Raw genomic sequence first — 24181 nt, 5'->3', positions numbered from 1 at the left:
TCCTTTAAATATAATTAATCTGGAACGTATATTTTGTATACATTTTTGAGAAATGTGATCAGTAAGCAATTTAAGAAAATGACCATATCCGGTATTCACCCTAGCATCTGCGGAAGTTTCGCCTACGTTAAGTTGTTGTCAAGTTCCATATTTTGATGTGCCAACCCAATATAATTAAACCTTTCAAGCCTTTGTTGGTACGATGATAACTTTAAATTAACAGAAAAATACATTTCATTGATTTGACTTCACATAAAATCAATTAAGTTCTTTTATAACAGAGGAATGTCTATTTCCATGCATATTAAAATGACCAAATAAGCTTTCGATTTCACTTAGGAAAGAAGCATTTCCAGCATCTCAAATTAATGAATATTCAGTAGGGCGGAGATAAAACAAAATCGTCACAATCCAAATGAGGGATTGATTGTTAATCTTTTGCGTCAAAGAACTTTCGCTTGGGTTGGACATCTTAGTATAAATAGGTGTTTTCAAATTGTCACTTTCATTTGGAACAAAGTAGAAGCGAAAAGAACATTAAGGACATACAATTTTAGTAACAGGACAACTCTAGTATATGGTTTCAGAGGAACAAACTTAACAACTTTATATACTTTTTCTAGCAAACAACGGAACTTACCAAGATTTTTCAAAAAAGACTTAGAATGAAATACAGCTTTACATTATTAGTAGTTTTGTATTCTTATGTAGTTGCAGGTGAGTAAATATTTTATGTTAACTGATAACATTCTGTTTCTTTATTTAAAAAATGATGTATATTTGCAATAAGTATGTTAATTCATGAAATTCCGATAGATTACTTCAAGTATGCTTAATTTGTAAAGGCTAACGGAATATATCGCCTTAACAACAGAAACAATTTAACAAAGTTGTCTTTAACCGTTCTGAAATATGAATGTTACGAATATTCAAAGTGAAAAAATATATCGACAAACCATTCTTGTGCCCATTTGTTATTGAAAATAGCGAAAGACAATTCTGGTAATTAACAAAGTTACTATAAGTCTTATAAGTTTTAATGTTCAACTATTTAAAAACCTTTTTTTAAATACGTTTCCTACATTCTTCGAGTAGATATTATAATTTTGAAACTTCAGACAGTCTTTTGGAACTTTAGATTTAATAAATACTTAGTAAAACGTGTACAGTATATTTAACTGTAAAAAGCAAGCGAAATAGAAAAATTATTTAGACCGTTGGTTTTCCCGTTTGAATGGTTTTACACTAGTAATTTTGGGGCCCTTTATAGCTTGTTGTTCGGTGTGAGTCAAGGCTCCGTGTTGAAGGCCGTACTTTAATTATAATGGTTTACTTTTTAAATTGTTATTTGGATGGAGAGTTGTCTCATTGGCACTCACACCACATCTTCCTTTATCTATATGTAGTTATAAAACTTAAAAAAAAAAAAAAAATGAAAATAGAGACTGTTAATTTATGTTTCATTTGGTCTATTGTGGTGAGTTGTGTCGTTGATAATCATACCAAATCCTCTTTTTTTTTTTTTTTTTAATTGAATGCGCCGAATTATCATCAACTTTATTAGATAGAATGCTATTTACGTTTATTTTGTCAATTGTGTAAGTTCAAGGGATCAAAGAAACGTAAGGATGCGTAATCTGCGTGCTCATCTACAAACTTCCGGTGATTTTTCTGTACAACAAGTCAACATACATTCATGTTTAAAACTTGATCTGTATAGATGCTTTGGTTTGTGATATTAAAAAATGATGAATCATTGCTTTAAATGTCTATTAAGTAAAATTACGTATGTAATATCCTTTACTAAAGATATTAATCGTATCGCGAAGATTAAGTGTTTCTCGCTCATTTCTATATTCAGCTTAGTGCATAATATCATACATATACTATAATAGATTTTCCATTTATCCTTATAGTTTGTCCTATTAAGCCGTATAGTAAATTAATAGTAAATGAGCTTACTTATACTTTTATGTGATAACTTATCAAATAACAATGCATATTATATTTCATTTTTGTCTACCTAAAAAGTAAAATTACAATAAAATGAACACAGAGGACAATTCCAAACGGAAAATCTCTAATCAAATTGCAGCAAAATCAAAAGCTCAAACACATTTAACGAATTGACCTAAGTGTGTATATTTTGCTTTTTGAACATCTCTACACTTTCAATTTGTGATCATTAAGGAAACAAACTTTTTGATTTTTTGTCTTGGTAATCTCTGAAATATTATTTTATAACATCCCTATCTTTCATAAAAATACTTCATAAGTGTCATCGAAAAAAAACCCAATATAATATAACAGCTAGAATAATCTTATTACACAAAATTAAACTTTACAACATTAAACTTTATAGATTTGAGTCGACGTAACCACTGCAGCAGAAGTTTAACATACGCACAGCACAGGGCGTTTTAGCATCTGCAATGGTCACGTTGTTCACGCGATAGTGTTAATATTATTTTTTTTAAGATATCATATTTGCCAAATCACCGATTGTGTCATCATCTTAGACGCTTGTCAATAATCTGATTTTAAATGAAAACATTATCCATTTTGGACACATATTACATTGAATAGATTATGGATTCTCCTTGAAACTTATTAAAAAGTCAGTAGACCTATACACATTCCATTATCAATTTAATTTGTTTTACCCGTAATTGTCAAATGTATATCAGATAAATATGATAAACGAAACCATAGATGTATACACAATTTTCTGCATTTTAACCCAAAGACCTTGTAATTTGTTTAATTACAATGGATTCATCAAATCCAAAGTCAAGTGTATCCACATGTCGCTTTCATCGCTGACTTTTTATTTGTTCAAAAGTGCAAAATATAATTGCAACTTATAGACTATAATATAGAGTAGATATGTGTAAACAAGCACAAGTTCAACGATTTGTGATCCATTAATGGCATAATCGGCAATCATGATAGTATCATTCAGCAAAGAAATAAACAGTTGATTGTCTTTGAATTGTGTTTTCAAAAGGAAATAATTTTGCGAAAAGTTAATTTGATAATACTTGTTTTCAGTTACTAATATCACACACGTGCTTTTTTCGGAATAACCTCCCTTATCATTATCAGATCTTAAACTTAAAGGATAAATTCGAGGCAGCAGTAGTTATCAAATACCATAACTACATAAAGAAGCTGAAAATCACGGTAGATAATAAAAAAAAACAGGAATAGTTTAATGAGAATATCTGACAAAAATGTATTACATTTTAAATATAACCGTTAAACTCAAGAGAAACATATGAGATTAAAAACTGCAAATTCAATACTTTTCATGAAAAAATAAAAGAATCTGTCTGCTAAGAGACGATCAAGTTTTCGCTTGCAATGTTCACACTTGTTCAAGTAATTCATTTTTCCGTTCTATATTTTCAAACTGCAGCGAATAAAATCGTAAACTGAAGTACATGTTAAATAAGATTTTAACCTTTAAAGTAAATACGTTGATTTGATAATCTGTTCGTGTTCATCGATTCGTGGGCCGCATCTTATAACTCATATTTGATAATAAAATTTTATTTACAAAGTAATTAAAAATACACAATGTCATTATAAAACTGAAGATTTTTATACCATAATCACATTCTTCGATTGATTAAAACTATATCAAATATTTGTCTAAGACAATTAAATAACATCTAAGGAAAATCTGGCCGGAGCTGAAGATGCAAACACACCATCGACAGGTTGAAAAGAATAATCATCAACGACCTCATTAAGAAGCAAATAATGAAAAACTGTAGAAAACATCCATAAAACTAACAGATAATCCTAAAACGAAAGAAATTGTATAATATGCTTTATTTGATATAATAGAATATAATTTAATTCAGTTTTGATTCAATGTCACTGTTAAATCATTGCTTCTCTGTCTGTTAAACAATAAAGTATTTAATCATTTTCTTAATTTTCTAAGTGAGATTAAAAATAGAATCAAGCAAGTTTTTATTTTTGCAACTTCTTATCATTGCTTATTATATAACAAAATGCAGTTATATTCTATCATCCACAACACAATGAATTATGGTTTTTAAAACCAAGGTCAACTATTTGAAATTTGGGGAAACTATCAAGGCAGTGCTAATTTGCATGTTACATTTTACCATAATTGTTAGAGGATTAATTGTTCAAGTGCACTACATAATTTATATGCATTTGTCTTCATTTGTTTATCTGTATATATTTATACATACGTTTTCGAGGCGAATCAGTGGTGGGTTGGTATTCAATTATATTTCTTAGTATTTAAAGTCAACGCTTTTGTTTTCGAGGTGATATGGTGAAGGTAATTTCATAGAATGTGTCACGAATATTGTAATTCGTATAAATATTCTTGCAACAGAATATTGAATGAATGAAGTAAGTATTTCTTATTATCAGGTTGTGCACAAGAAAGAAAAGGCTAACGATAAGTCAAACAATTTCTTGAAAGAAGGGCGTAGTCAAACATAATCAAACTTTACTCCCAAGTCTACAAGAATGCGAGTCACAATGAACTTAATGAATCTAAGTAATCCACATAGTTAAACACTACTTTTTGTAGAGGAGCGTTTCCGTTATCCGATATATAATGGTATACAAAACTGCAACAACAATTAAGAGGATTTCAGATTAAAAAAGCCACCACTTTTATGACTAAAAATGTTTCCATGTTATTGATATATGCAGTAACCAAATTAAGCACAGAAACCATTGACTTCAACTTATTTTTAACATTATCACTGGGGTAAAGCTGATGACCGTAACTGCATTCACGGTCATCCCAAGATGTCGGATGAAAAACTAGGTCAGTATTTTTATTGTCTGTTAAGGTGTTTCTACATCATTTTCTTTACAAAGCATACTTTGATACGATGTAAATTTATAAAAGATTCACACGTAAGTCACAAATCTCTACCGAGGAACGTGTATAAAACGGGAATTTGGATTTGAAAAATTCGCTAGGATGACCGTAAATCGTAATCGAGATGACCGTAACAGGATTAGCGTTTCATAACAAGGCTGACCGTAATTGGTTAAAAGATGACCGTAAATTGCTAAGGATGACCGTAACTTTTAAAGGCTGACCGTCAATAGAGAAACTGAATCCTGTCATTTAACAATTTTTTTTTAAAATAACAACAATAACTAATTTTGCGAAACATGGAATATAAATCTGCTATTTGCAGTGTTTAACCAAGAATCTACATAACTCTTTTCATACAGTTGAGTTCTCACAAGACAGCAGCCGTAGCAATTTCCCTAGGGAATTTAAGTTAATGAAATTGGAACATGATTCAGATGTGATATAAATAGTGTCTGTCTTCGTTATATTTTGTGCAATAAAAGAGAAAATGAACTTCATTTTCAATATTACCAGAATAACATTGCTGACATACGGTCTAAGGTTTGGAGAAGTACCCTGGTATCGTTCTATTTTAATCTGCAAATGGTGAGATGACACCCCAAATTTTGTTAATGATCTCCTACGCTAAAATTTTGTTATGATATTTATATAGATACTTTTCGAAACCATAATTATCCTTAACTGTCACATAAGTGCGGAGCTCTCCTTCTGATTTCTTGGTCAGTTGATCCTTCCAAAATTTGTATACACGTCTCTTTCAATATTTTCCTGATGGTATTATTTGAAATATTTTCCCCATCATTTAGATTTGCAAAACCAGAAAGAGTTTTTAAATTGTGTTGGAGAAAGCTAACCATGACGATTTATACGGAGAATATAGAGATTTGAATGCTGGTATGCATCTTGTAATAAAGGAAATTATTCTTATTTTTTAGTTTAAGCCAATAATTCAAAATAGACCTCACTAAAGTACAGTGGAAACCGACCAAGTTAAAATAAGGCTGCACAATTTGTGTTTTTATTTGTGCCGACCAGAATGAATTTACAAAATTTACTGTGTAGCTTTTCACAAGTTAAATTTGAATACATTTTATACATGCAAATTAGTTGGTTTCCATATCTAAATTTTGCTATCAAGGGATTGAATGAGCTCCAAATTTCACTTCCATATAGAGGAATAAGCTTAATAGCATGCTCAAAAACATGCATTCAGTACTAGTTTTTAAGGATTTAGAGATAATATGCCTATTCATATTTACATGGTCTAGAGATTTTTCCAAATAGTTGGGAAGGTCATTGATGAAAATCTTAAACAGGTTAGGACTTATGTTATCTCCTTGTATAACTCCAAACTGTGTAGGGAAGAATATAATACAAATTGACAGCAATGCGACGAAAAGTTAAAGAAAAAAGACATTGATTAAGCATAAGATTATCCAGCGGAATCAGATTAAAATCTTAACATCTGCCTTGAAATATACAAACAGTCCATTGACAACACCGGATCCGATGGAACTGCAAAATGTATTCGGCATTCAGTTGGTTTGCCTGAGATTAAACATTCCGTAACAAATGAAAAGCAACATGTTCAGTAAATATTCCATTAGATAAGGATTTCAATACGGAATTGAAGTCTTCGTATCGCCCTATCTCTTTTAGTTTTGCTTCAATTTTTGGCAATAGTTCATAAATATAAAAAAGATGTGGTATAATTGCCAATTTGACAACTCTCCAAAAGACAATTCTCCACTGGAGACCAAAATGACACAGAAATCAACAACTATAGGTCACCGGACGGTCTTCAACAATGAGCAAAGTAAATACCGCATAGTCAGTATAAAATGCCCCCTAAATAACAATGTAAAATAAATTCAAACGAGAAAACTAACGACCTAATAAAGTTCATTTTTAATTCCGTTGGATACCCTTCTTGAACATAATCGCCACTGACTTTAAAATTGATGGAACATCTTTTGAATGCTACAGTTAGTTCTTCTAAATTTATAATTTGGTTTTTACTTGTATTTAGATTTTTTACAGTACTATATATACATTGTACATCGGAAAGATTTAGAAATGTAAAAATTGTTGAACAATCCAACCCTCATGTTTAAAGCTAGCAAGATTCCTCTTTCATTCGGATACGATTTAATACAGTTGGTGAACTATGTATTTGAAGCAAGTCTTATTTTCTTCTACCTATAGGATAATGCAGTCTTATAAATACGTTTTATACCAACACACTTACTGATTATTTGATACAAAAAAGGTAATGCAAATACGAATATCTGTTAGAATCGATGGTCATCCTTTATAAATTACGGTCATCCTTTACAAATTACGGTCATCTATTTACCAATCACGGTCATCCTTGTTTTATGTTACGGTCATCTTGAAAATATTTTACTTACGATTTACGGTCATCTTGGCGATTTTTTCAAATCCAATTTCCTGTATCATACACATTTCTCGGTAGTAATATGTGATTTCCGTGTGATTCTTTTATACATTTACATCGAACCAATGTATGCTTTGTAAAGAAAATGCCTTAGAAACACTTAAACAGACAATACAAATACTGACCCAATTTTTCATCCGACATCTTGGGATGACCGTGAATGCAGTTACGGTCATCAGCTTTACCCCAGTGATTATGCTGCAGCGAAGACACATGCTTAGAACCATTTAAGTCTTATAAATAAAGTGCATTAATGTCAGAAGTTAATTGAATTCCCCATTAAAATATAAAGAATTGAAGCAACATTAAGCTTAAAAATTTCCTGTTTTTGTCTGGATCCGATAGAAAGATGAAATACCTATTGTCTAGCAGAAGTAGGAAAATCACGTAATATTAACAAATATTCTATAATAACTTAATCCTTATTTTATTTGTGACTTTTTATTTTAAGTATATATGAGTATAAAAGCGAAAATGACTTGTCATTTTAAATGTTTATCTTCCAATAGTTTCCAAATGATATGGATTGAAGCTACGATATGCCACTGTACGGCCCAACAATGGGGGAAACCCATACTGTATAGTCCGTTGTAAAAGGCTCCGACACAACAAAATTGAAAACAAAGTTGTCTTTAGAAAGTATTTACTTATACCACAAGTATATTTACTTATTAAAAAAACATCACAACAACATGTCTATTGGAACAGTAGACTGTTGTTATTTGTTTTTACTGCAACGCATGGTCATAGAATTATCATGTTATCTGGTTGACAATTTTGACAGATCCGTGAATGCAATGTGACATACGATGCTAGGTAATTTAATTATCAACAAATTATTGGACAATTTAGAATATTAATCGTAAATAGACCTTTTCTAATTAATTGATATTTTTTCCTGTTAGTGACAGAACTTGTTTACAATCTAAATCGTATTTTTCTAAGTTCTGATCAGATACTTTCAATAGGTTTGAGGTATTACCTTTATTATACCGACCATAGTGTTGTCATTTATATTGTAGGTTTGTGGTATTTTCTTATAACGACCGTGATATTCTCACTTGTGTTGAACTGATAATAACAAGATGTATAATGATACATTAGACAGGTTACAACACAATTGTCAGGAATATCTCTGTGATTGTAATATTACTTATATAGCCATTTTTCGAAATATTGGATTCAATTTGTAATATGGAAGACGCTTTAAGGGATTATGTTCGTGTTAGTAATTCTATAGGGGGTTCATGTATCATTGATAACCTGCTGTTTTAGATTCCGTTCTACTCTTCCTAAGTATTAAGCTATAGTAGAATGATGAGACTATCCCGTCTTAAAACTCGATACCTAAACTAAGAACGATATGTAGCCGGGTTCTCGTCGTCATTATTTCTAAAGAAAAAGATAGCATCACAAATAACCGAATACACTTGTAAGGATCCACTCTCAAATCTACAATAACAATTGTATAATTTTGCACTAATATAAAATCTTGTTACACTTCTATGCTCAATGTGCATTTGAAAAATCGACTGTATCGTCTCTTTGAACAGATTTATTTTTTCAAAATGGAAAACAAACATAACAAAATCTTGATTTTAGGTCGTGAAAAATCTTTGTGAAGATCCACTCTTGATTCCATCGGGTAATACTTTTGTATTATTTGTGCACTGGTAGTTATTTACTTCTTTTTTACTTTGATTTTTTATTTCCCTTTCAAATGTATTTATGAGGTTCTGTCGCTCAATACTCCATATTCCAATGAGTAATTACATCTGATATATCCTGGTTAACTTGGAATTACGGATACTACCGAAACTAGATGGTCTGCTTCAAATCATGATTTTTATTTTCATCGATATTGACACATATGGACAACTTCAAACATTCATCTGTGACAAACATGATGATTTCATCATTCGAATTGTATACTTCCCATTTTTCAAAAGTAACAAATCATTTGCTCTTGACACATAGATTGCAGCCAAATTACTCGGTATAATGGTTTACATCGACACTACAAAATTTTATGATAATCATCACGAATCAGTTTACCGGCATGATTGTATGCATACACAAGCGATGTGTTTGAAAGTTCATGCAAGTCGCTCAGTTTTTGTTTTTTAGCTGGTGTCTTTTCCTAATCGTATTACGACATTTGAACATTGGTTAACTACTGTCGTCACTCTCTTTTGTTTTCCTCGCAGCTTTTTGTCATGATGTTTTTTGTTTCTATTTTTTTTGTTTTTATAAATTTATACCTTTAGAAATATCCGCTTTTTATAGATTTTAATAGATTTCCTTTGCTTTCATTAATTGAAGGGAAGGTTTTTTTTATACATGTTAAGCATTAATTCATATGTTGTTTCAAGCTAAATGCTTGTTCCGTTTTCTTCCCTTTCCTTTTCTTTTTGCTTTTTTAGATAGACGACATGGAAGAAATATAATTAAACCTTTAGATATTTTTTTTAATTCAAGCCAATCTACCATATAAAGACATATTATCTATATGTCATAATGTGTAAAATGTAAAATCAAAATAGAGACTTCAATAGCATTGAGTTTCACAAATATTGATATTCCAATTATTCAGATTTCTAAAAGCTCGTCCCACTCCCTGAAACATCATCAGACTTATTTTCACTTCATTTCATTTCTGAGATACCCTTTTCACATCAAAGAATATATAAACGCTGTCTATAGGCATGCCTTTAGTTAATAAATTTATTATCCTTATCAGTAATTTTTACAGTTCTTTGATATGCTTCACGTTCAGAAAATAACTTAATTATCTCATTATAATTGCTTGAAAATTGTAATTAAGTTTTTCAGTACAAAATAATAGCAAGTGGTTTGTTTGACGATCACAAGCATGGGTATTAAACTGTAAAATATCAGAACCTACGTATCTGTCATTTCCTTCCAATTTTGTGACAGCGTTTTGTATTGATACATTTTTACATGTCTACATATCAGTAAAATTTAATACAATAAGATGAAAAAAACTAGTAATTCGAAGTAATAATGCCAAACGATTTTTACCTGTTTGAAATGACCACACTAAGGTAATGTAATTTATAAAATAATATTGATAATATTGAAAGTTATGCAACTCTGTTGATTTTACTATTATTGGAGCAAAAAAATGCGAAAAATTCTAAGTGGACAATCCAAATTCATAACGTGAAGGGAAACCATCAGAACCAATGCTATATATGTTTTAAGTATATAAATTTGCAAATGCAATGTCACAATTATCTTTAAAAACCTAGTAAAAGATTTACTTTTAAAAAGACATTTTGATATGAGGTTTAACAAACAAAAACAAAGTATGCATCGCTACAATAAGAAATGTAACTTCATCACAAAAAATAGATTATTTGATGTTACAAGTTGATATAAGAAACACTCTTCATCATTTCATATGTTTGTCAAAAGTAAATTGCTGGAAGGGTTTAAGCATGATCCGAACTATGACGTAATTAATATTTGGAATAATTGCTCCTGGAACTTTAGATTTATCATTTGTAATGGTTCCATGATTTTACATGACTCTTCCCACTTATAAATTGTAGAACGACTTTTTTTCTATTTTTCTTTAATTGGCCGATTACAGTTAAGTGACTTCTATCAATTAGGTAGCATTTGAAGACAATTTTACCAACAAAGTTGAATTCATTACTTGCATATAATTGCAAAGAGTTCATCGGAAAATTTCCATATTTGTAAAGCCATGATAAAATTATCATAATGACATATAATGCATACTTCAAAAATTTGTATCTTTAATAGTGTCAATAATATGATCATCTCTGAGATACTCCTCCACTTTTGCTGTAAACAATTTAAAAGGTTTTATCGAATAAATCTATCCAATACCTAATTGTTCCAATTAAAAGATAGGCATTGTCCAAGAGATAAAAGGCTAATTATCATAATATTAATTATGATTTGAGTGATTTTATTATCCTAGATATTCTAGATAGAAAACTGGAATACGGCAATTTCATCTATTTATTGTTGACAATGATCTTTATTTAGATGACTAGAACCTGTCATAATTTTAAGGTCAATCAGTGGCTATAAAACCACATTAGCATTATTTTGCGAAAATGTATAATCATAAGAAATTAAAAAAAATAACTAGCAATTATTCGCGGCCCAGTCCAATTTAATTTGCAAACTGTGAGTGATGGTTTACTTTTAAATTTCTCTGATCACTTAAAGACCCTCGACAATAATAGAATATTCGGTATAAGTCATTTCTGTTTTTATTTGTCCATTTGTGTATATGTTTACATTGTTATTGTAGCAGTTCAGTATTTCTTTTATTCAATTGTTTTCTTCTATAACTGATGTGTCTCCTGATGGTTTTGTTTTGTGTAGTCACTAGGTACTTAAGATTATTCTAACTCGTGACAATTACATAAAAACTTTATCAAAGAAAATACTTATCTAGTTTGATTATACCCTTGATTCAGATAATTTTGCATTAAAAGTGTGTGAACATTTTCCTTTTACAAGTCAAAACATTCGTAACAAGTTGTGTATCTCGGTTTTATGTTGGTCTCTTGTGGAGAGCTGTCACATTGGCAAGTATATAACATTTTCTTTTTATAAGTATATTTGATATTTTCAATAGATATGCTAAATAAAAAAGAAAAAGGGATTTTTTTCATTTGACTCATTTTTTGTAAGTGTCCTTGCAAACAACATCAAATTGACTGGTTTTCAGATTGCTTCATTCGACTTCGAGTTTGAATCCGTATGACTGATTGTGTATGGGCAGCAGCAGACACTTGCTCTGTTGATACTACCAGCCATGATTCTCTTTGAGTTCATATGCTTTCCTTCATTTTGTTTTTGCTACGTTGATTTGTTTTAATTAATCCATTTACGAGGTATGATATCGGTAAACTACTTTCGCCATTATTTCAAACCATACTACCTGTACTTCTTAGCGGAGGGAATCTAGTATTTATTCTGAAACATTTCAAATTGAAATAATCGAATACAAAATGATGATACCTTCTCCTTATAACTCTAATATAGCATAGTTATAGTATAAATATTAGTATTATTATAGTTTTAAAACCAAAATTCTTAAGGCACGTTTGTTAATATTGAAATGTGAACCAATCTTAAACATATAGACTATACCGATCTTTAAAAGTGTTAAGACGTTAAATACTCTAGCATCAGAATTAAACAATAAAAAGAATCAATTTAAGGTCAATGCACAGTTTTAAGTTTTTAAATGATTCTAATGTAAAGACATGGTCGAAAATAGCGTACTTAATCACTTCACACTTTCTTTTATAAAACCTTTTATAAAGCCAGCTTCTTATCAAATTCGATGATGCGGTGATTCGCTTGCACTTCGACATTAACTAACTAATCCATTTCCCACCAGTAAGAGCAATAGACACTAACATTGTATCTATTAGCAATAAAATCGCCATTAACAAAGAAACCCATGAATAAAAACAATGACTGAACGAACCAATTAAAGCAATAAAATAGCACCAAGTCTGGTATTTTTTCAAAGCATCAGATACAGTCGCAATAAATGCAGATGGACTTTTTTGTGGGTGGACGTTGTCCATTTCCTTGATTATGTCTAAGTTCATTATTTTATGCAGAGGAATGCATTTATAAAATCGCTCATGACACACGAAGATCATCACTGTTATTTCTTTGTATGCTATCGTTAAACAGGTTTTTTTTAATTAAATAATTTGTACTATTTATAGGGAGGTAGTCGAAATTACAGGAACTAGTTTTGTATTGCTGTGTAAAATAACTTGACTGGGTTCTGTTGAATTCGCTTAAGATCCAAGTCTCTTAGTGATGCTTTGGGCCAAAATATTCAAAAGTGAGAAAAGTTAAGATGACAAAAATTCTAAATCACATTTAGAGACCAATGGGCTTCTTTATGAAACTTACTTTTTTTATCGACCATGACAAAACATTACATTGTACTTGGTCTTTTTTAGCTATGTATGTTGCGTTGCCGGTTTTTTTTTATTGCAATTCAGTGTTTTCTTGTTTTGTCGTTTTCTTCTTATAGTGATATATTTTCCTAGGATTAGTTTGTAACCAGGATTTGTTTTCTCTCAATCGAATAGTGACTTTTGAACAGCGGTTTACTACCGTTTCCTTTATTAAGCTAAATGTATCAGTTAAAATGATCTTTCGTCTAGGTGATTCATAAAATGTGATTATAAAAGTTGTTTTGGTATCGGTATCGTTGTCTTAAGTATAGAACTTGTCTTAAAACAAAGGCAAATCAAGTGCAAATATCAGACCAATATTGTCCTCTTCTGGTCATGTCATAGCCATCCATTAACAGTAGGCTATTGGAGAATACTTGGTACATTTCCAATAACATCAATCATAAACATCAAGCTGTGAATTATAGTGCGAAATGCACAGTTAAATTTGAGTATTATGGCATTACTTAATTAAGATTAAGTAAATCGAATTCATTCAACTTCATTTGAAATAATTTTACCAGTAAAGCCGACTATTGATATATCTTTAGGAAGATAATTTGGAATTTCAACTATATTTAGTTAATCGTGAAATAAGATATACTTCAGGAATTAGACCACCATATGATTAATGTTACCGTATCGACCTAATAATGTGGCTGGTTTAAATAAGGGTTTAGAAAACCATTCTAGTTGTCAAATAAAAGACGATTTAGAGACTTTATCTACAGAAAGAAGATAGTATTTCAACCTTAAACAACTAGAAATTATTATGAAAATTAATACAGTACTCATAAACAAAATTAGTTTCTTAGAAAATAGCTGAACCATATATTTCCTGTAAGAAATTAGCGTTCACATTGATATAACCGGTCAGTTAAATTCTCATTTGCGTATACTGCATGTAGTGTGCATGATTTAACTAAAAAAGTGAAGGATAAAAATTATCAAGACATTAAGATCAAATGTGTTCAAAGTTGATGAGTTTTAAAAAACGAAACATGTAAAACTAAAACATAAATTGTTTTTTTTTCTTGTTGACCGTGTCGCACATACATAGATATAGAAGATGTGTTATGCGTGCTAATAAGACAACTCTCCATCCAAGTCGAAGTTTGTAAAAGAAAAACCATTAGGGATCAAAGTACCGTTTTCAACACGGAGCCGTTGCTCACACCGAACAGCAAGATATAAATGGCACTAAAAAGAAAAAGAGGAAAATCATTCAAATGGGCGACCAAATCTATATACAAAAATGATAAAACGAGAAACACTTATAAACCACATCAACAAACGATAACTACTAAACATTAGGATTCTTAACTTAAATCGCGTGTATTTGAATATAATATTTGTATTTCATTTATTTCATACTCGATTCATTTGTACTTGACTTTCACTTTGTAATAAGTACTTTAAACGGCTGGATACGACTTCAGGTGCTCTGACTTCGCTGAAAATAAACAGACTTAATTCTTCATGAGATATACATAAGGTACACATTGAGCAATTAAAAACCTATAAAGATATTATGATAGACCCCAAGTTGTTATGTTGCTATCATTTATACTGTTTGTTTCTACATCACTAAATATACTATCCATTTTTACACTTCAAACTGTGACTTAACACTTCTAATTTATATTTACCAGAGTTACCACTACTGATGATAAAAGCTGACTTTCATTCAGCTTAACAATCAATTTCAGATCCATTATAATGCCAGACCATTATCTAATGTACACAATCAAAGTGTTATAATCTGTCAGGGCCTGCTGAAACCGCCATATTTACCTGCCATCAGATTATTTCCTATGCTTGAGTAACATTGCGTAATTTTTATTATTTTAAACGTTTTATTGATAATCTGATCAGATTTAAAGCAAGGTGTATATACAGTCCAACCTTTCCCAATTAATTTCCAATTTTTATACATTTTCCCCACTAAATACTAACGGTCCATGGGACACTCTATCAGATACAATTAAATCGTAATTGATCGTGAGGATTCCAATCGAATATTCTTTATTAATGAAGAGTGTGACAAGATAAAGACTACATAGGAACTGCTTTAATTTCTCATTTTGTATTTCCGATTCATTCCATTTGCTCTTATAGTATGATTAGTGTTAAAAGGTCTTTTCCAAATTGAACAACACCTTTTACAATAGATTACTCAAATACTTTTAGAGGTTTTAGAGGTTCTTTGTGAAAATGATAACCATTTTACAATGTGACAAATTTGTATATAAAGCTTGTTAGAACATATCATACTCTAAAAATGATATCGACAAAATGTCTATTATCCCACTGTTAAGCTGCCAATGTTTAGAATTCTATATACTAAGGAGTTAAATAAATGAGTGAAATGCGTGACATTAAATAGAAGTGATGGCCACATTCCCTAGCACCTTTTAAAAGGAAACATTATGACCGGTTGTTCTTATTCGGAAGCACGTACATAGTTAAATGACTGTTGCAACGCGAAGCCATTTGTGTCATAATCAATCAATGTATTTCCTTTACTCGCTCTTGAATGCTTTTTTGTATGCCTAAATAATCATCGGGCAATTTAAATTTACATTTAAAATTGAAAGATTTATCATTTGAGCTTTTAAAAAAAAACACATTTTGCGAAAACACATATTAATTTCAATTTAATATTTGAAATCACCATATTGTATTTAAAAACGACAGCATAGGAATGTATACATTATATATGTCGTATTCAATAACAAAGATACAGATATATAGTGCGATGCTGTTAAATCCAAACATCAGAAATTGTTTAACCTGATAGCGAAATCTCTTTTAAAGAGACGGAACAGATGTAAAAGACAATTTCATGACAACAATAAATAACAAAACGACAAAAAGACAACCAGCAGTATATATGTAAAACAAAACACCGAATAAAAACCTAAAGACTGAACAAGACTAACCACCAAAAATAAAATGTGATCTCTGGTGCTCCAGAACGTTAAGCAGACCCTGTTCTCTTGCAGCATCCATCGTGTTGCTCATAGAAGTACACATCCTGTAATCAGTATGAACTGGTAGGTGCCATTTGAGGGAAAGATGATGTAATAACGGAACAAATCTGTCGTCATCTTTGAAATTCCATAACCGTCAACCAAATCGTGATGACGTTAGTTAAATTTTTAATAAAAAACTGCTCTTTGCAATGCATATTAAGTGAAACGTTTTTTAAAGCAACATGAAAATGCGAAATATACAAACACACAGAAAGAAAATATGTTTATTGATACTTATTAGATATAGGAAGATAAATTACATAAACCAACCACAACTACTGTACATCAGATTCCAGACTAAGGACAGATGCAAACATTTGCAGCGGGATTAAACGTTTTAATGGATCCAAAACCTTCTCCCTTTTTCTGAAACAATAGCATAACATCACAACATAGAAAAACACACGGTAAAATATCAATTGGCAGGCTTAACTCAATCAAAAAACGTAAATTAAACTATAAATATTAAAGACACAAAATATGGAATATTAACCAGAAACATATTGATGATCTGAGATCGAAACAAATTATTTCCTTTAACGAGCATTCATGTTAAAATAATTTAATTTGTGATCTTTTGAGAAAATTTATAAAGTGCTATTAATTTAACAAATTGTTTTATTGTTTACTAATAATTAAACACATGTTGTGCTAGATTTTTAGCAATTACGATATTTGATGTTTCCAACTGGAACTATTTTATATCTATTTCATACACTGTATGTGGGAAAGTATGCGATGTTTGTGTTTTTCTTTAGAGCATTCTTGGCATTAAGAAAATCGCGCTTAGCAAGTTTAAAATTTAATCTTATTCTAACTGAAGCGAGACAAGATATTGAAATTGTTTCTTTCTGTAATTTGAAATTAAGATACAATGAAGGAAACGTACTGCTAAATTAATTGTGACCAAATACATAAAAATGAAATAAAAAACGGGATTTGTTTTTCGAATTCAAAGACAGTATTTGCTCTATACTGTTTGACAAATGTTCATACCATATGTTTAGCACTAAATCGCCAATTGCTTGCAATCATAGTGAAGCAAACATAATAAAATTAATCATCTAATTCTAATATCAATATTTCTTGTGTTTAAGCATATTATATTTACATGAATAGTAAAGGAGATTTATAAAAATATAACAACGTTAACATTAGATGATAGAAGTGTTTTGCGACCTTAACTGGCTATACAGCCCTCGCACGGTCGGCTTTGTGCCCAAATGCGTTTAGTGAGCGTTAAAATAATGTGTTGAATTATATCGAAACTCAGGAACAGATGAAAAGGACGGCCGCCATTTTTTTGTATGATCTTTTTGTTTTTTTGACTATTTTGAATATTTCCTTCACAACGGTTTTAATATGAGGGACAGCTTCTCCAAATACCAAGATAACAACCACATCTATGGTTTTGTGATATCATGCTCGCTTTGAATACAGAAGGAGATGGGTTTGATCTCTTCCTGTGCCAAACCAATGTCTTGAAGTTGGTATCAACTGATCCTCAACTCAGCATGATGCAGTTAAGAGACATGTCATTTCGGTGTCAGGATGGGTGACATGATTTCGTGTGGACTGTCAACTTAAGTTAAATGAGCACGTTTTACATCGGTTAGCATATCGGTCTAGAACAAATTAAGGGTTAAATTACATGTTCTAGTCCTGAAACATGAAACATTTGCCACTGGACAATATTCCCATTCATCTATACACAAAACGTTTTTTTAAATGACAATATCAAAAGGTGGATTAATTTCAAATAGAAATATCAGCCTGTTTTACTGTTTCTTAAATGTTGACTTATCAGACATATTATTTACACATATTTCGTACACATTGCTTTCAATTCCTTCATGTAGACTCGTTAAAAAACTTTATCATATTCGAGACATTTTCGGTTTTTCGTAATTTATCATGTGTTTTGCGAAATGCGATTTAAAAAGCATCAAAAATGTATATTTTGTCTCCTATGTAATACATGTATTATATGCCTATTTGTAGACGGTGCAGTTTTGTTATTTCCAGTTTAGTTTTGCACGAAATTGAAATACTTCTTAATCAAGAAGCTATAAACTATTGCCTAACAAATTCGGCGCCTTTAATTATTATGTTTATGTGTATAAAACTAGAAGTGATTGGTGTTTTAGACATTTACGATCTTTCCCTTGAATGATTAATTAGCTTAGCAAGTAAGGCGGTCTTTTTGAAGCATTCGTAAACTATTTACTTGATAACAATCAGAATTATTTTCGATTAACGAATGAATTTATGAGTTTGATAAGGTTTTCGATATGGCAAAACGACTTTTCCCGATTTTATCGTGTCATATTCTCTCTTAATAATAACAAAACGATTTTTTATTACTGTTCATACAAATCAATAATCCTGCCATATGCATTTATTGACATTGTTCGGGAAATGGTGCACTAATTTTGTACGTATCTATGAATGCAATTAATTTCAATTGTTTTATAAATCAACGTTTATTCGTCCATTTTAAATTTGTTTTGAAAATCAAGACAGCCAAAATATTTTTATGTAGGCGTTTCTTTTCTGTTTATCGGATTTAGTCAAAAGTCGCCCAGTTTCCCATTCACAAGTAAGCATATGGATGGAGAGTTGTCTCATTGGCACTCATACCACATCTTCTTATATCCATCTACACGTAGTAATGTCTTTGTTGGAATATAAAAACATATCATGATCTGGAACTTTAACCGATATAGTCCCTAGCCGTCTCTTTGAGAGACAAGTTGTTTAAACACATTTTGGAAAATACAGTGGCCGATATTAGACATGTTAAATTATGAAGACATGCTGTCTATATCAGTACACTATTAAAGTTAAAATTCGATCGAAACTGTAGTTAAAAAACATTTCGAAATTCCGGAACACAATGTTTATTCAATTTGTTCTAGATTTGACCATTCAACTTTGTTTTCAATCGAGCGTAACTAATGTACGAGCCTTTCGTAGACTTAATACAACATTATAAATTTGGTATTTTTGTTGAGGTTTTTTTTGCTCAAGGTAACTGTACCTTCTGTTCTTCTAGCTAAGCTTTTTATACCGATATCTGATATTAAAATGTCTTCCTGAACTTACTTTTACTTTCGATGCTATAATTAAGCTATTTGACATCTGGGCGATTTTTAAGTTGACATGTACGGTATGGGCGCGTATATAATGTTAAAAACCGTTTTGTGTAGACAATAAAATGAACAGGTGTGTGCTCAAATATTGCGTTGTTTGGTTGAAAACACCCACATATTCTTTCACTCACTTTTTCATCATTATGATAAGGAGTGTGACATGGTCATTTCCACTTTTTTTTAATCTTAACTTTATGCTGTGACATAAAAAGAACGGAGCGTTTTAATATTAATTCATAAAAAAAGATCAATCAAAATTTATACTGTGATTTTTAGAAATAGAATAATTTTTTTTGTCCAAATATAAATTCTGTTCATTCAATTTTGACTTCTGACTTGAAGCAAACTTAACTTTTTAAGAATCAAATGACTAACTAGCGAAATGTTTTACACTTTTATAAATGATTAATATCATGTACGTGCAAAAACATGATATTGCTGGATGACAACATGTGATTTTTAAAGATATAGCTTTTCCTATAATATTATAGGTTAACTGGACACAAACCATAAAAGAAGAAGCATTCTGTAACTGTCATGACCAAACTAGCGATAAACATAATTAAATAAGTCTTTATAATGTCTGAGGCATACAATATTGTCTTCTGTCGCGTTATAGATTTGCAGTTTTGATATCTGTACATAACAATTACCCCATAACAAAGCAGCATGGCCTGAATCAGACAATAACATCATATAAAATCTAAGTTATTGTGAGATCAGACAGAGATTTGTGCTACACTTTGATCAATGTATTATCATTTAACGTGAGAAGACAACCAGACTGAAAAAATAAGTTATGTTTTTTTTCTGTCATTCCCCCTAATGTACTATTTTTTTCTAATACCAGATTCAAGCCCACACGTGTCGTCCGAAATCTAAGATGGTAAATACTTGAAGAAAATTTGACGTTTTAGAAAGCCGTTGCTTTCAGCCAGAACACGGAACTTACGTCTTTCATTTTATCTATTATATTTTCTTTGACGGATCATTTCTCATTTCATTGTATATCATTCTTCAAATGGGTATTGTCTTCTTGGTCTCGATCTGAAAAAAAATGCATGACATATTGGCCTCTGCGCGTAAAGCAACCTACAATCAATCATCATCACTTCATCAAGTTGTGTAAGTGTTAACATTCTTGATATGATTCTTGTTTAAATACTGAGATGGATGAAACAATAATGTTAAAAATCAAGATCATTAATGAAAAATTAAAAGCAACGCTCTTACAACTCTCTAGCAATTTCTTAAATGCAACAGGTGCATACAAACGGGTTACCGATTAAAACAATAATGCATAAACTATTCCTTCACACTTTTAAGCATATTTATGAAATTACTCCACAATACATTTGATTTGTTTACTTAAAAGGGAAGTAATAACGTTATATAACTAAGTTCGTAAAAAAGGGACGAAAGATACCAAAGGAACAGTCAAGCTCATAATGCTAAAATAAGCTAAAGTAAAGTAACCCTTATGCCATAAGGGGGTTATTTTTTCTCCTACGCGTATCCTGATGATAACTGGTTTTTAGTGTACCTTCTAGTACTTATGATGGTATGAACTAAATTAAATACACAAGAATTACAATACATGATTGGTCGACCTGTTCATGCAAATGAATTTCAAATCAAATAATTTACTCTTTAAACTCAATGTTTAATTACTTTAAATGTACTTTTAGACAGCTTAGAAGAATATCAAAGCTTTGAAAGTTGTATTTTGTCAGTATGGAATTAGCGTAGGACTCTGCGGTATCCTCGGTCAGATATCATAGCCGTCACACGTATGACTATTTGTTGTATGGTTTATAGTTAGGGTAATGATCTTACTGTTTGAGTTATTAGAATATAACGGAAACTGTCGGCGTCATTATTGACATTTCTCATGGCTATCAATTCATTACAAAAACCAAACAGCAATAAAAAATCCGTTTGTGACCGCAGTCGTAATCTTATTTAATCCATAGCGGTTATAAAGTGTTTAACTTGCATTGTTTTCTATCCAATTTATTCGTACTTTTTTTAATCAAATAAAGTATATAACGACTACAGCTTGTCCTCGCCTGTTGCTAGATATCGCTAGAAAACTAATCCGTTCTTGAATAATTAAATTAAACACGATGTCAATTAAAACTCTATTTGGTAACTTAATTCGTTATTACTTGACGATTTACGAGACTGTTCCTTTCAAAAGTATTATTTTCTGACTGAATGTAAAACAAAATAAGTAATTAATTTTATTGGATTAACAAACCAGTGAGATCAGATTTATATAATATTCTATCATCCCTTGAATGACACATGGCTTCATAGCAATGTGATCTAGGATAAACAAAAGGTTAGATTATTGTATGTCAGTAATGAGACTGGAAATCTTTTTTTCTTCATTGATTTGTTTTTATTAATTACACGTATGATAGCCTTTTTGTCAGATGGGTCTGTATATTCAATTACTTAAATTGGATTGAAAGACACCAAGGGTCAGTGGCCTTGAATGTATCTATCATATATATAATCTATTGCGAATTAAACGTCAAACGGACAGGAATCCAACGAAAAAAGGAAGACAAAAAACAACAATGGCTTCGCATAAAGTAAAGGGTTTATATCCTATTTCGAGCTCTAAACCGTCACGAATTCAAAGTAATTGTAGAAAAAGTTAAAAGAGACTTTAAAAAATCTGAAATCATTACCAAAAATATACGTAAGATACAACTAAAGACAATCACTGACTAGTTGTTTTTTCTTGAGACATACAAAAGAACATAAGGCGAGGTTAAGTTAAAATATTTTTTTTCATCTCCACCGATACCATTGTTTACAAAATAAATCTCCATTAAATGATTAGTACCAACACGGAGTCTTTTATAACAGTACAATAGATTACAACACAGAAGTACGTGTACAACAATTATAGAAAATACCACCTCTAAGAATGCTCGCAGTTAATGAATTTAACGTGATGATAAATCAAATATGTCGCCCCAAAATGCAATATTGCTGATTGCACTTTGGAATATATGTCATACTAAAACGGCATGAAAATAACAGAAAGACAACATGTGTTTGCAACACCTAGAGTATATATAAACAAAAACAAAACAATGCAAAAAGGAACAAACAATAAAAAAACAAAGACCCCCGTATTTTATCTTCGTGGAACTATTATAGATCAGCATATTATTATAAATTCCATGTACTTACTAAATTACGTCTACCCACGCAGTAAGCAGTTTAAGTTATCTTAACAAGCTTTAAAGGTGAACAAAAGATCGGTCGTTGAATACTTATTTCTGTTTTTATCCAAGTGTCACTGAAAGTTCTATTAACATTTATAGAACATTAATAAAATAAAATTTGAATTCCTAAGATTCAACAAATCTGCTTTTAGAATCAAATAGCACAATATTCAAAACGCAATTGAAGACATGACTTAGAATTTCCGATAGCAATTAAACTTATTAAATTCTTGTTCTTCAGGTTCTTCAAAAGTAACTGAATCCAGTCACGACGATGGTCAACTTAACAGAGTCAGACGAGGTGGGTTAAGTATGTTACGATTGGGTAGAGGATTACAAATGTTACGATTAGGAAAACGTGCCATGCCTATGCTTCGACTGGGACGTGGTGTAGAATCATATACACCCGAAGAAATTCGTGTAATTATTAACACATTAATAGGAGAAGAAAGAGGTGATAGACAGGTGCCTTTACCTAGATATGGTAAAGACGTTGAAGTACAAATGCTTTTACAGCGACTTTTAGGAGATCCACAATTTCAAGAACGCCGATCAATGAGTTTATATGACGCAGACGATGATTCCCCACGTCTGATTAACCCAGGACCTCGTCCAGGAAAATACCGATACCGTCGTTCCTTACCAGATGTCCCACCTCAAAATGTTTATGATGAAGAGAAATTTGAAGATATCAAAGAAAAAATTGCCGATATAAAGGACGAAGTCAAAGACAGTGAAGAAAGAACAGTTCCACTCCCACGATTTGGTAGATACCTCACAGAGGATGACTATGTTACTGATATTGACGAAGAAAAACGCGCAATGCCCATGTTAAGATTAGGAAGAGCAATGGCTATGCTTAGATTAGGCAAACGAGCAATGCATATGCTTAGATTAGGCAAACGACCAATGAACATGCTTAGATTAGGCAGATCTGATGGATCAGTTGACGATGAGGAAGAGAAACGAGCAATGCCAATGTTGAGACTAGGAAAACGACCGTTTAAGATGTTAAGATTAGGTAAAAGATATGACAATACTGCTGATGATGTTGAAATAAAAAGAAATTTACGAATGATGCGATTAGGACGAGGAAGTGATAAACGTGCCATGCCAATGCTTCGACTAGGCAGAAGTCAGCAATAAATATCATTATTAAATTTCATTGGTTCAAATCGTATTCATAACGACTTTAATGCAAAATTATTGAAATATTGGTGATAAAAAGTTAAAGAAGTTCTTCTGGGAGCCGCCATTCACGGGACAAGTCAACCGCTACGACTATGTAAAATATTTCAATAAATGTTCATCTGATAACAAAATTATAAATGAAGGATGTTATTTTTGTACAAAATGCTCATGTGTATATGTCATTTCTGTGATCTATTTAATAAATCAGATAGGAGTTTATAAGAG

At 31.0% G+C, this 24181-nt stretch overlaps 1 protein-coding gene across 1 annotated transcript; it reads left to right on the top strand.

The window, feature by feature from the left end:
* Positions 1-421: 421 nt before the first annotated feature.
* LOC134685519 (myomodulin neuropeptides 1-like) lies at positions 422-24181 on the top strand. Its single transcript, XM_063545280.1, has 2 exons — positions 422-717; positions 23007-24181. Exons 1-2 carry the CDS (start codon positions 666-668, stop codon positions 23909-23911), a joined length of 957 nt encoding a protein of 318 aa, XP_063401350.1. The 5' UTR covers positions 422-665; the 3' UTR covers positions 23912-24181.

This window comes from Mytilus trossulus, chromosome 9, assembly GCF_036588685.1.
Source record: "Mytilus trossulus isolate FHL-02 chromosome 9, PNRI_Mtr1.1.1.hap1, whole genome shotgun sequence".
Taxonomy (NCBI): domain Eukaryota; kingdom Metazoa; phylum Mollusca; class Bivalvia; order Mytilida; family Mytilidae; genus Mytilus; species Mytilus trossulus.
Note: the sequence above shows the minus strand (reverse complement) of the source record. Positions and strands in the feature narration are given on the sequence as shown.

Excerpts from the sequence above, each read along its gene's own strand:
- LOC134685519 (XM_063545280.1), top strand. The coding sequence starts at position 666 with ATGAAATACAGCTTTACATTATTAGTAGTTTTGTATTCTTATGTAGTT. Across the intron at positions 718-23,006 it reads GTATTCTTATGTAGTTGCAG|GTTCTTCAAAAGTAACTGAA; the intron begins GTGAGTAAATAT and ends CTTGTTCTTCAG.